At 45.2% G+C, this 12953-nt stretch overlaps 1 protein-coding gene across 3 annotated transcripts in view; it reads left to right on the top strand.

Annotated features, from left to right (window-relative positions):
- Positions 1-12953, top strand: part of LOC111074722 (laminin subunit alpha-1) — a 75330-nt gene that overhangs the window by 54762 nt on the left and 7615 nt on the right. For all 3 annotated transcript variants that reach the window (XM_041595202.1, XM_041595201.1, XM_041595203.1), the window contains 3 exons: positions 10471-11830; positions 11892-12147; positions 12207-12603. In XM_041595202.1, coding sequence (XP_041451136.1) covers positions 10471-11830; positions 11892-12147; positions 12207-12603 — 2013 coding nt within the window. The remainder of the gene's footprint in view (positions 1-10470; positions 11831-11891; positions 12148-12206; positions 12604-12953) is intronic.

Here is a 12953-nt window from a genome sequence, read left to right on the forward strand (position 1 = left end):
TATCGACCAATTAAGAGACAAATACACATGTATGGAGCCATATGACTCTCCCCACACAACGAAGATCATCGACCCACACTCCTGCAGTGCATTTTCTTTAGGTCAGTGGTTTTTTTTGCAGCCAGACACCCAGACACCCAGAACTCCCCTCCAGGGGTAGCCGGCCACAAGAAAATCCCATGGAGCTGGCTACCACTAACATTAATGCACGCCATGAACAACGAACAACGAACAACCATAAACCGAGACCGAATTCATCGACTGGTTAAGCAGCGGCAAATATTGACATTTCCAGTGTCCCCGATCTCTGCGGACGGGACGCGAGACAGAAACAGAAACGGAGAGATAGAGACGGCAAGACAGGGGAGACACCTACATACATGGCGTTCCAGTCCGAGTCCGAGTGCCAGAGACAGGCCAAGTCAAATCTCGGGGCACACAACATGTTTCGGGCAAAACGGCGATTTTTTAATTACAATGAAACGTGCCACCAAAACAAACAAACAATGCGCTCGCTAATTGCACACAAAACCGAAAATCACAAAAAAAAAAAAGAGAAACAAAATAAAAAACGAAAACCAACAACAAAAACAGGAAAAATAAAGCCTCTGATGGGGAGGCCGAGGCCGGGAAGAGCTTGAGCCAGAGCTAGAGAAATACTCGTACTGTGGCAAACTTGATGTAAGCGGAGCAAATGGACGGGCAAACAAAGCCACACAACAAACAAATGAATAAACAAATAAGCAAACAAACGAGCCCGAATGACAAATGCAACTGCCAGAGTCAGAGTGGCCCGAGCCCATTTTCCCAGTTTGACAGTAATCTGCAGTGGCTCAGAAACTGTAAGGTTAGCGGAACTCGATTGTTGATACTTATGGATAAAAGACATTTGTCTGCCTGTGTGTGGCACTTGGAAGTGGAATTGTGTTGTTGTTTTGCAATGGTTTGAGGATTACGTTACATTTTTTTAAAGTATGGAGAAAGTCGGGAACATAAGTATACGTATTTCCAGAACTAAATATTTCTGTCTTAATATGTTGTTGTTTTTGTAAATACTCAGATCTAAAATAAATATAATAATCTACCATTGTCACAGGTAGATTAATATTAAATCATCCAAAGATTATCTTTATCCGTAAATGCTCAAAACATGCCAAAAAAAATACCAAGAAATCACGAAAAATTTCACTATTTGAAAACCTCCTACAACATCAAGTATTTTGTTTCATACACAGTTCATGTGTAGCGTAAATACCTCCAATCGAAGATACCATTTATCTGCAAGTATTCATCTACTCGTATAACTTAAAGGAAAATATTAGTTCCGCAAGAGTTTGGCTGCCTTTCTTGGCTTCGTTGGTAGCCAGCTTCTGGGTGTTAGAAACCATTAAGACAAAATATTGCGGCAATTTTCAGCAATCTTTTTCTTCTCGCCTGCTCGCCTGATAATATTTATTATTCAATTTTCATTAAATCTGATTATGTGGAACCCGTTTCGGGCCTCCCTGGCATGGGAGTGCGGAGAGCCAAAAAATGCAGGCAAATTATTTTTCTGACGCTTAAATTAAGCATTAATTTTGCAACGGCAAAGACTATCATAAATATCTGTGCAGCCGTTTTTGAAGGTGTTGCTGAAGCCTGTTGCAACAACAGAAAATGAAAAATTCAACACATTGTTGAGTGATTTATTGCGTAAAATATGAAATGAGTGTCGAGTTTGTGGACAAAAGAAATGGAAAACACAATAAATCCATTTCCAATTAAAAGCGAACACAAAATGTGAGGCCAAAGACCGGAAACACGAAACCCTAGCAGCAATCATTTGTGGTCTCGAATGGGGATTGAGGTTAATCAGAGAGAAAATTGATAATATGACACATGGAAATTTCACTTTTCAATCTATAGGGGAAAGGGGGATATCTGAGGTATTATAGTTTACATACTAGTAGTTTCAGGGGTTCAACTGGTTCAGGAATGTGCCCGTAAAGTATTTCTTTCGACTGCGTCTCCCACTCTGACTCAGAGTCACGTTTTCATATTTATTTGGTAATTTTGCTTTGAGTCCACATCCCAGAAAACAGAGCCCCCACAACGTGTGCCAGGTTGTCTGAGGTCAGAGACGATGGACCTACGAACGGAACCGGGAACCGGGACCCGGCCTGCCCCTGGGGCCAAGAGCGAAGTCAGCAACAAACAGAGAAATCCAATAATAACAACACCCTTGCCCTGGCGCCTCCTCGGTCACTTTGATCTATGCACTTCAAATGATTTTGCTGGCGTTGCCGTGTCTGTATCTGTATCTGTCTCTCCGTCTCTGCATCTGTGTCTGTACCTTTGTGCGCTGTATGTCTGTGCTGTTGTTTGTGCCGATGCGTAAACAACGAAGCGGCAGTTTAAATGAAACGGCAACTTTTTCCCGTCGCGACTCTCCGATGTTGAAGCAGCAAAGAAGTTGGCATATGTATACCCGTAACATGTGCTTAACTCTGTGGATTTGGACGAGTGGGGATGGGACTGACTGATGGTCGTCGGAGGGCAGACTGGAGGCTGAAGGTACTGCTGGAGGAGGGGACTGTCGGCTTGCGAAAATGTTGCGGCATGGCTCCCATCGAAATGGAGCGAAAGGTGCCTTGAAGTTTTTTCGGTTCATGTGGGTTTCTGTGCACATTTAAGATGTTAAATGGCTCAAAAGCATTTTGGGCAGCATACCGACTTCTTTTAGATTAAAGAGTTTATTGAGAAATGAATCAATTGCCTTTTCAGCCCAGTTTAATTCATAGAGAGTTCATGCAGAATCAATAGAAACTGCAACTATGGTGGTACCGAAACAATTTCAAGCTCCAATTAGTACTGACATGTTCACTTCCAATTTGGTTCCATCAGTCTCTGGTCCCCAGTCACCTTTATGTCCCCCACAAAATAAACGGCTATTAATGCCTCGAAACAAATTTTCCCGCTTAATTAAGCAATTCCAATTAAAATCAAAGATATTTCACTTGGATTACGCCCACCGAGGGGCAACACCCACCAAAATAGAGAACCCAACACCCATGTGTGTACATATGTAGTCCCGATAGACATAGACATAGACCCGAGTACCCGTGTACTCGTACTTTCGCCTATCAAAAGCTAAACGCAGTCAAAAGTTTAGCGCACTCAAATTGCATTTCCTGTCACTTGGTCGAGATCGCTTGACTGCTCCTCCGCCTCGCCTTCGCCTCCTTCGGCTGCTGCTGCGGCTGCTCCTGCTCCTGCCCAGCTCTTGGCAATGGGTGTGTTCACGTCTGTGGGTCTCCAGATTGGATCGGACGGAGAGACAGGGCTCTGGGTTGCCATTGCCGTTGCCGTTGCCGTTGCCGGGCTGTCTGGGGCGGCCGGCTCGCACACCCGAGACATGCAAAGTTACCTGTATGTCAGCCCCAGCCTCTGCGATGCCGAACACTCGATGTGGGAGTGTCCCATGGGTGTAGGTAATGTGTGTTTCTATCCATAGGCCGGCGATACAACATCCAACATCAACATCAGCATCAACACCAACACCGAAACCGACCATAAACTGGGGCCAGTTACTGTTACATGACATATGATGTCAAAATATGAACAGTAAGCCAAATGATACAAAGTGGGTTTCTATGAGCCGATTAAACACCCTTGAAATGGATAATATGATCAGACCCAGGGACCTAGACTTTACAGGGCATACATACATTTTGAAGAAGAACAAGCTAAAACTAGCACATGGCCATTGCCCATCCGCTCTCTGTAAACTTGTGACGCACTAGAGACAATATTCCATATAGATACATAGATGTGTCGATCAATCAGTTAGAGTATTTTTTACCCATATCTAATGTTCTATTTTTATAAAACTTAATCATAGAAATATTACTCTTCGGAAACCAACAAGAGATTTCTAAAATTCTCAAAGAATATATTGAATACAATTTCATAGAACTAAAATAAAAAGTTCTCTGATAGGAAATAAATCGTTCCCATGATCGATCAGCTAAGTGTTTATGTGTAGAATATATTTATGTTTACCATTCTTCCGATTGGAATCGATTTAATATTTTAAAATGGAAAATGGAAAATGGAAATGGAAATCGAGTGGAAAGCCATTAAAAGTTTATTTTTTTTATTTTTAATCGAGTTTTTAAAACTTTTACCCCTGAACCTTTAATTTCTGACTGCAATATTCATATTTTGCCTCCTGACCATCGTTAAAATTCTCACTGTTTTCACTTAAACACCTCTCACTTCAGATTGCAGTCAAATAAATTGAAATTTTTGAATACTCTAACGAAAAGAGCAAACAATTTTTAATTACACAACTTTAACAAAGAGGTTTCCTCCTACTTCAGAAGCCAGTAAGCCAAAGAAGTGTATGCAGCCACGTTAATGTGTTTTTGCCTAATTGCAGTTGAGTTTTAATTACAACGGGGCCGCACTTTTGGCCATTTTTAATTAACTTTTAAGGCCCGTATTTGAACCACCCTCGCAGGGGCGGACCCCTGTCCGAGGGAGGGACAGTCGCCCCGCCAATCCTTATCTTTATTAGCGACATGTATTTCCAATTTTAAAAGCAGCGGCTATCAAATATTTAAGCCGCATTCAACTGCCTCCTCAGGCTCTGGCTCCCTCCCACCACAGTCGGTGGGAATAGTTTTCGGTCGCCCAATTTGAAATTGCTGTCGGCAAAAAAAAAGCAATCTGAAAAACGAAACAATTTTCGATAGCGTGCAAAATTCATTGAGTGTACGGGTGGACGGGTATCTGGTTTTATTTCTATCAGTGTGGTGTGGGGGTCGAATAGTTTTGTTAATTGAAATAAAATTCAATTTGACGTTTTTATGGCATGTGGAGATAGTTTGGCTAAATACGTGAGAAGCTGCAGCCGCAGATCTGGAGTGTGAAAGTTGTTAGAAAGATGCAACCAGTTCCCTGCTTCATTTACGATGTGCGAGGGCAAAACGAGCTCCGGGAAATCGGGAAACCATAATCATTGATGTTTAATGGCTTTTTTTTATCCATCTTCACGGCTTAATCCTTATGGTCCCATAATTCTGCTGGCCAAATCCCAAATGATATAGTTTATGCGGCCATATCTAGCGACAGGCGAGCCATCGAGCATATGAATGGTATCCATTTTGTATCCATTTTTCAGTTTTCCTCGCACAATTTCATGGCATTTTATTTTTAGACCTGCCGTCTGGCACTTGGAGTCACTTGGAAATGCAGTTTCACGGGGTTTTGGCCATGGGGAGGTCTTAAGACAAGTGGCAAGTGTGGCCGTAAAATGCCTCCTATACATATTTAATCCGCATATGCAAATTCGATTCTGCCGATGCGGGCACAATTTTCCATGCCATAAACTTTGGTATTACCCACATGAGGTTTTCCTCCACGCGAATGGAGATTCGGTGTGGCAATCGAACAGCAGTTGAGGCGCTGTGACCTTTTCCAATTCTTGTCAAACTGTACGGCCCGCATGATGGATTGCAGCCGGCGTTAATGAATGGCACATTAATTTGCATTTAAATGTGCCAAAAATACTTCGCGCTCTTTTCTGCCTGTCATTGACTAATGAGCGGGCCACGAAAATATTTTACTTAAATTGCAAACCGAAAAATGGAAACATTTTCGCAGAGGCAGGAAACATAAATTACATGGCCCAGGCCAAATAGATTGGATTGGTTGGTACGAGTACACGCTAAGGAATATGAAAAATATGAAAAACATTTTGTAAATGTCACATTCGCATGGCTAGGAAAACGATCTCCGTGCCAAATTTCAGGCGCACCCCATTTCAAACACTATGATTTTTTGTTGTTGTTTTTTATGTTTTTTTTTTGTGTGAAGCGTTGGCGGCATTTTGTTATACCCTGACATAGGGTACTGTTCGGAAATACTACCCAACAATTAACACCAATAATTTTGAATATATTAAATATCAATCTCTCAATGTTTATTTGTTGTATAGTTGATATGTTTCCAAAGGCAATTTCTATGAAGGATTACATTAAATGTTACCCTCCTTCATTGTCTTTAGTGTATGCAGGTTCGGTGTTACTTTTTCTTTCGTTCTTTTTCATATTTCGTGTAATTTTCTGTTGACAGTTTTGTGCGTGCAAATTTATGCACATTAGTTTTTGAGTCTGAGACTCAAATCGGCTTTCGGCACATCATTTGAAGAGTCTTCTGTTCATAATGTTGGCAAATTATTTGCGCAAACACTTTGCAAGTGTTTGCCTTGAGTGATTTTATTCTTGTCTCTCTCAATGTCTTTCATTTTGTCGGTAGTTTCTTTGTATGGCTTTAAATGTAGCCTTCGTGAGTCGTTTAGATGCGAATTGATAATAAAAGAGTAGGAGGTAGCTGGGGTAAACTGTTATGTGTACAGAAATGGTTCTTAACAGATCTATACCTTAAAACTATATGTTGTAGTTCGTTGTACTTCGTCGCACTCTACTAATCAGAAATATCCAGCAAAGATCTTATTTCTTTATGGAGATTATGTATCCCCATTGACCTATTCTAGTCCAGATTCTGTTTCAATTCTCTCGTATTTTTTTGACATTATAATCAGACTCTCCCCCAATCTCTGGCCTCCAGATATAATCTGACACACGATTTCCTCATCGGGCCAACTCAATCCGCACTGAAATGTATAAATTGCATACAAGATCGGACTTAATGTGGCCACTTTCAGAGACGCCGCCACTTATCGGGCGCCGTTGATCCAACACCGACACCAACACCGAAACACCGGGGAACCATTTATTATAGCAAACAAAATGCTATAATTAATTTTTCTATTATTTTCTCAAATACTCCCCGCCATTAGGAGGAGTAAGTGGAGGAGCCAGAACGGAGCCGGCGAGGAGTCAGACGCAATTTCCTGGCCAGCTTAATAGTCGATTAATTTACGAGGGGCACGAAAACAATTGAGATGCAGTGCCGACCGGGGAGCAGATTGGGACTGCGACCACGACTATGGCTACGACTACGAGTGATATGACGTGCCGGGGCAGGTTCGATCAAAGAAAGCATAAATAACGTCCCGACAGCCAGGCGGAGGAGCAGGCGAACCGAGGCGAACTGGAACTGGTTCAAGATTTAGCTGTTTCTTCCGCTGGTGGCCGCGCCGAAATTTATGCAAACGGGTTAATTAACTAAGGCAGAAAAAAGGAGGAAAAACGAAATTTGGAACGCTGGCTACGTGAGGCTGTTAGGAGACAGATTTCAGCCGGGTGGTCCGCTCCCACTCCCTCTACCACTCTCTCCTGCTCTCCCTCAATGGCTTTAAATGTGGGTCAACAGTGGGCGGCTAACGAGCCAATGGCCAACAGTAACCGCTGTTACCAAATGCCCAACCAACTGCATTGGTGCTCGTATTCATCATTTCAGACAGTTCGGATGTCAACCTATGTACATATGTATGTTCGAGTATGTATGTGAGTATATAGTAAGTTCGTGCAGTGCCGGTCAGTGAGTCAATCACTCAGTTCAGACCCACTCACTACTTACTCATTCACTCACTCACTCACTCACTCATTCACTCACTCACTCATTGATTCATTTATTTCGGCCGTCTGTCAGCCAGCGTGTTGCCACAAGATTGTTATCGCGGTTGCCTACAGACTCTTAATTGCCGCTTGATTACTCGTGGAAATATCGAACAGCAATCGCTACTAAAATGTATACATATATTCATATGCCCTATGTGAGACTGACAGCATCAGCTGTCTAACACTATCTATGGAATATTATAGGAGTTTATTTAGAATAATTAGATATAAACAAACACAATTACATACAAATTGAACTGCTTTTCAGCTGTTTGCAAAGTATGAAAATACATATGTACATATACATATGTGTTTAGTAGCAGAGTATCTGATGTTTCCCATATTTCACCAATAATTTATCTTTACATTTTTTTGTACAAGTATTTCTTCTGTTCAGTTGAGATTTACGATAATTGATTGTCATGCGTTGGTGCATTTTTTCGTGGCAAACTGCATTTCGCATTGCGCATACGCAGCGTTGGCCGAGTACGCAGTGAGCGAATACATAAATCATTTAATCAATATTTTGTCATGTCGATAGTAACAAAAGTTATGTTGCCCACAAAACACGTGCTCCAAATTAAAGTGAGCAAAGAATTCGAACATATTTCTTCCATTCGCTGCTGTTTTTTGTTGCTATTCTTTGGTGCGGGCCAAACGCAAGCGACTGTGCAATTAAACTGTCAATTCATGGGTTTTGCTTTTCACAAATATTAGTATTTTATTGTTAATTTATTGCATTGCATTTGATTTGGTGGTCGTTTGGAAATGTCAGTCAGGTTGGCTCTTGGCAGTCGCATTGTGTATACGCCATGTTGTGCCGTGCAAATGACATGGTCCAAGGCCAGACTGAAGGCATATGTTGAATTTGAGGCACTTTGATTGATTATTTCCCCAGAGCTGACCAGCGGTAAGCCTCTATTGCAATTTCAACTGATTTCTGGATCTTCATTGGCTTGCTTTCCATTCAGAAACCTAACATCTAAGTGCACGCACACTTCAGCCCACAAGGCAAAAGGCAATCCATCAACTGCAATTTTCGCCCATGCAAAGGCAGGGAAACCTTCAGGTTGTACGCACATTCAAAACGAGAACCGTTGAACGAACGGAAGTACACTTAGGACTGCCCACACACACGGGATCCCTGACCACGGACTAGATGGAGCGAAATAGCGCCGAAGAGCCAAAATAAAGCACGGAAAACAGAAAACAAACAAAACGTGCTCATTAATAAAAATTCAAACAAAACGGAATTGTCAATAAACGAAAAATTGAGAGACTAGCAGTCAAATGCAAAAGATTCATGCCCACGCACCAGACGGTTGACCGTGGGTGTGCGAGTGACTCCCAAACTGTTGCATGACAGACGCTTTTCCAAGCAAAGCACCAGCCACAGCTACAGCTACAGTTAAGACTAGTTATATACATATATCTTAAAAGATTTACGATACATACATATATACATATTGTATGTATTGGCAGAAGGCGAAGAGTCGTGATACTCATTGTACGTTTTAATGACATCATTTGCTCAGACGAAACATCTGAATGGCGTCGGTGATTGAACTTTTTATTGGTGGCCCGTTGTCTGAAGAAGTTGTAGCCTTTCTCTGCCGACTCTTTCATTCATGGAAATGCAAATCTCCGAACGCCGGCAACCACTTGACAGCTGTGCTGCAGTCTGGGCAAGTCTTGTCAGGTCCCGGTCCCTGCAACATGCCAAGTGCCTCGAGGCGCAGCTTCCTTCCTCCCCCCCATCATCATCATATACCCCCTCCCTCCAGCGCCATCGACCACGACATCAGCGACGGAGTGGAACCACTATCACCTCTCCCATCGTGTCGCGTGCTATGCTTGTTCATAATTTCATATGTACATCCATTTGGCATACTCTATCGACGAGTGAGAGTTTATTGCCTTGACTGAAGTCCCAATGAATATAAAATTGCACATAAAATCTTTAGCGATTACTTGAAGATATTTTTCCATTTTTTTTAAATAGTAAAACTTGCTTGCAATTAATTATTTAACTTTCCCTTTGTGTAAACTTCACTTACACACTCAATTTAATATATCGACTTTTATTTTTCCACTTAAACATATATCACATATCCCTTATACAAGCCATGTCACGCCTTCCCTGTCCTTCCATAAAGTATTAAGGATATTCCTTAAAAAGTATCCCTATTAGAGCACTCAAACTTCGTTATTTCCGATCCCAACTCTCTTCGAATTTTGCATGCATTTTTCGCCTATTTTTCAGTTTTTTTTATAGATCGTGCAATCAATTTTGAACATTTTCTACATATACTCGTATGCATATTCATACATATATATATTTTGTATGCGCTTTGCGTTGGTTTTACCGGATTTATGAATGAATTTATTTTCGTATGTGCCTCCTCCTTGTCCACATACGAGAGTGGAGACTTGTCTGGCTTGTTCCGTTGTCGTTGTCTCCCACAGTTTTTTTTTTTTTGGTGTCCATCGTCTATCGTCCGCCGTCCACTTGGGCCGTCGTCGCATTTGTCGTTTGTCGCCCGAATAGGAAACTCTATGCATATGTGGGCGGGCTTCGAGGTGCTGCCTACGCGCAACCCACAAACCAACTGGCTGGATGACTGCCTGCTGGCTGGGGGATGCGGGATGCGGGATGGTGGGTCGTCTGGTTGGTCTGGGGCAGCAGTTGGTTGCTGTTAAGGTGCAGTTAGTTGGCTGCCACTGACAATGGTGGTGCTTGTGGCCCAGTAACCCAAGAAGGGGAAAGCTCGAGAAATTCGATTTATTGGAGCTGACTCGTACCTTGGGTACCAGTTGGGAGTAAGGCCTTGCGTCCTAGATCTGTTCTATGTATATTCCAGCGCCCCCAAATACTAATCTTCCTTCCTCTCTTCTCTTTCAGAATGTCACTGCAGCAGCGTGGGTTCCGTGTCCGCGGCCTGTGATAAGCGATCCGGACAATGCGCCTGTCTGGCCAATGTGACGGGCAGACGCTGCGACAAGTGCCGGGCGGGCCACTGGAACCTCACGCAAGGCGTGGGATGTCACGACTGCCACTGCGACCCGCACGGATCCCGGGGTGACGAGTGCAACCCGTGGACGGGTCAGTGCGACTGCAAGATCGGCGTGGGTGGCCAGCACTGCAATGAGTGCACCGAGGGCTTCTTCGGCTTCAGCACCGAGGGCTGCCAGCGCTGCTCGGCGTGCACGGCGGAGGGTCAGGTGTGCGACTCCCACAACGGACGCTGCATCTGCCCCAAGTTCACCCGGGGATTGGGCTGTGGGCAGTGTGTGCCCGGCACCTGGGGCTGGCAGGCGCGCCTGGGCTGTCGGGAGTGCGAGTGCGATCACATCGGCTCCATTGGGCAGCTGTGCGCTCCGGGAGACGGACAGTGCCAGTGCCGGGAGGGGTATGCGGGCAGGAGCTGCGACTCCTGTGCCGCGGGCTACTTTGGCTATCCGGAGTGCAGGCGCTGCGGCTGCGATGCGGACGGCTCCTTCACCCGCTCGGATGGCTTGATTGCCTGCGACTCGAACGGCCAGTGTCCGTGCAAGAGTCTCGTGGTGGGTCTCAAGTGCGACACCTGCATGCAGAGCACTTTCGGGCTGTCCGCCCTCAATCCGGAGGGATGCACGCGCTGCTTCTGCTTCGGTCGCTCCGGCGAGTGCCAGCAGAGCGACCTATCCTGGGGCCACATACGCATGTCCGAGTCGCGGAACCTCAGTGTCCAGCAGATACGGCCCCAGCACGTGCCGAGCGGCGAGTACGAGTACATTGTGGTGGTCCAGATGGAGGGTACCGTCTTCCATCGCGAGGATGCGGAGATTCAGCGCATGAACGACCTTAGCCTGGTGCCGCGATCGACGGGCAATGTCTCCATCGGTGCCTACGGGCAGTTCTACCATCCGCTGTACTTCCAGTTGCCTCCTCAGTTCTACGGGGATCGCACCAGCAGCTACGGGGGCTATCTGTACTTCTCCCTCATCACCGAGGGAGCGCACACTCCCCTCGAGCGAAAGGTCCTGTCCCAGTATCCGCTGGTGCAGCTGCACGCCCACTCCAAGCTGCTGTTGGACTTCTACGAGTACGAGGAGTTCGAGTACTCCCTGAATGTGACGCATCGCGTGCCGCTCCACGAGTCCCTTTGGAAGTATCACCACAATAATCAGGCCGTGGATCGGGGCACTCTCATGGCTGCGCTCCAAAACATTCGCCACATTTTCATCCGAGCCTTTGCCTTTGCAGATTTCCAGGAAGTTGTGTAAGTCCTGGGGTCCAGCCTCCCATTGGATACGTCTCTAGTTCTTCTCTCTCTTGCTTAGCCTTCAGAATGTCCACATGGATGCGGCCATCTTTGTGGAGGGCTCCACCAACCTCATAGCCAAGGGAGTGGAGCGCTGCAAGTGTCCCAAGCGCTTTGATGGTCTCTCCTGTCAGGACCCTGGACGGTCCTTCTATCGTTGGCGCAACACCAGCGACGTGGACAGTGTCTTCATTGAGGACCTGATTGGACGGGCGGCTCCCTGCCATTGCAACGGACGCAGCAGCGACTGTGACAAGGAGTCGGGCTTCTGTCAGGTAAAGGAAGACAACACAAATGAATCCTTTTCCAATGTCTAATATCTGTCGCCATCTAGAACTGTCGGGCGAACAGTGGCGGCGATCATTGCCAGCAATGTGCCGAGGGCTTCTATGGCGATCCCAACTCCCCGCACGGCTGCCAGGCCTGTCCGTGCCCCGAAACCAATCGCAACTTTGCCCGCGGCTGCAATGTCTGGGACGGCGAAGTGAGTTGCGTCTGCAAGCCCGGCTACACGGGCAGGTTGTGCGAGCGCTGCCATCCCGGCTACTTCGGCAATCCCGCGATGTATCCCAACAGCAGCTGCCAGGCCTGCAACTGCAACCCGGACGGAATCCGGGCCGAGGGCTGCGATTCGGAGACGGGTCAGTGCTACTGCCGGGAGGGTGTCACGGGCCTCAAATGCAGCAAATGTCTGGCGGAGCGACATCATGTGGTGGACAATGGATGCAAAGGTGAGTCGTCTCCTCAAACTAGATGTGTGGCCCAAGCAATGGGATCATGATCCGAAATGGCAATCATCTGACAAAAAAAAAGAGCGTGCTTCTATGCCGATAGTTGTGATTAGAAAGCGCATGGACTGAAATTTTTCAGCACGACCTGGACCGGAAAAAAGACTAGAATTTCCGATACGTAGAGTTAAAAATGTTCCGAACTTGGTCTAAAACGAAATATTGCCATTTTTTTATCCTACTTTTATTAATTAAATTCAGTTTCAATCCCTTCCAAATGCGACTCCGCACTATTGTAGGGTTTATAGTTGAAGTTATTGTGAAAACTAACAGCCTTGGACTTTTTGTGATTT

This window comes from Drosophila obscura, unplaced genomic scaffold (assembly GCF_018151105.1).
Source record: "Drosophila obscura isolate BZ-5 IFL unplaced genomic scaffold, ASM1815110v1 contig_46, whole genome shotgun sequence".
NCBI lineage: Eukaryota > Metazoa > Arthropoda > Insecta > Diptera > Drosophilidae > Drosophila > Drosophila obscura.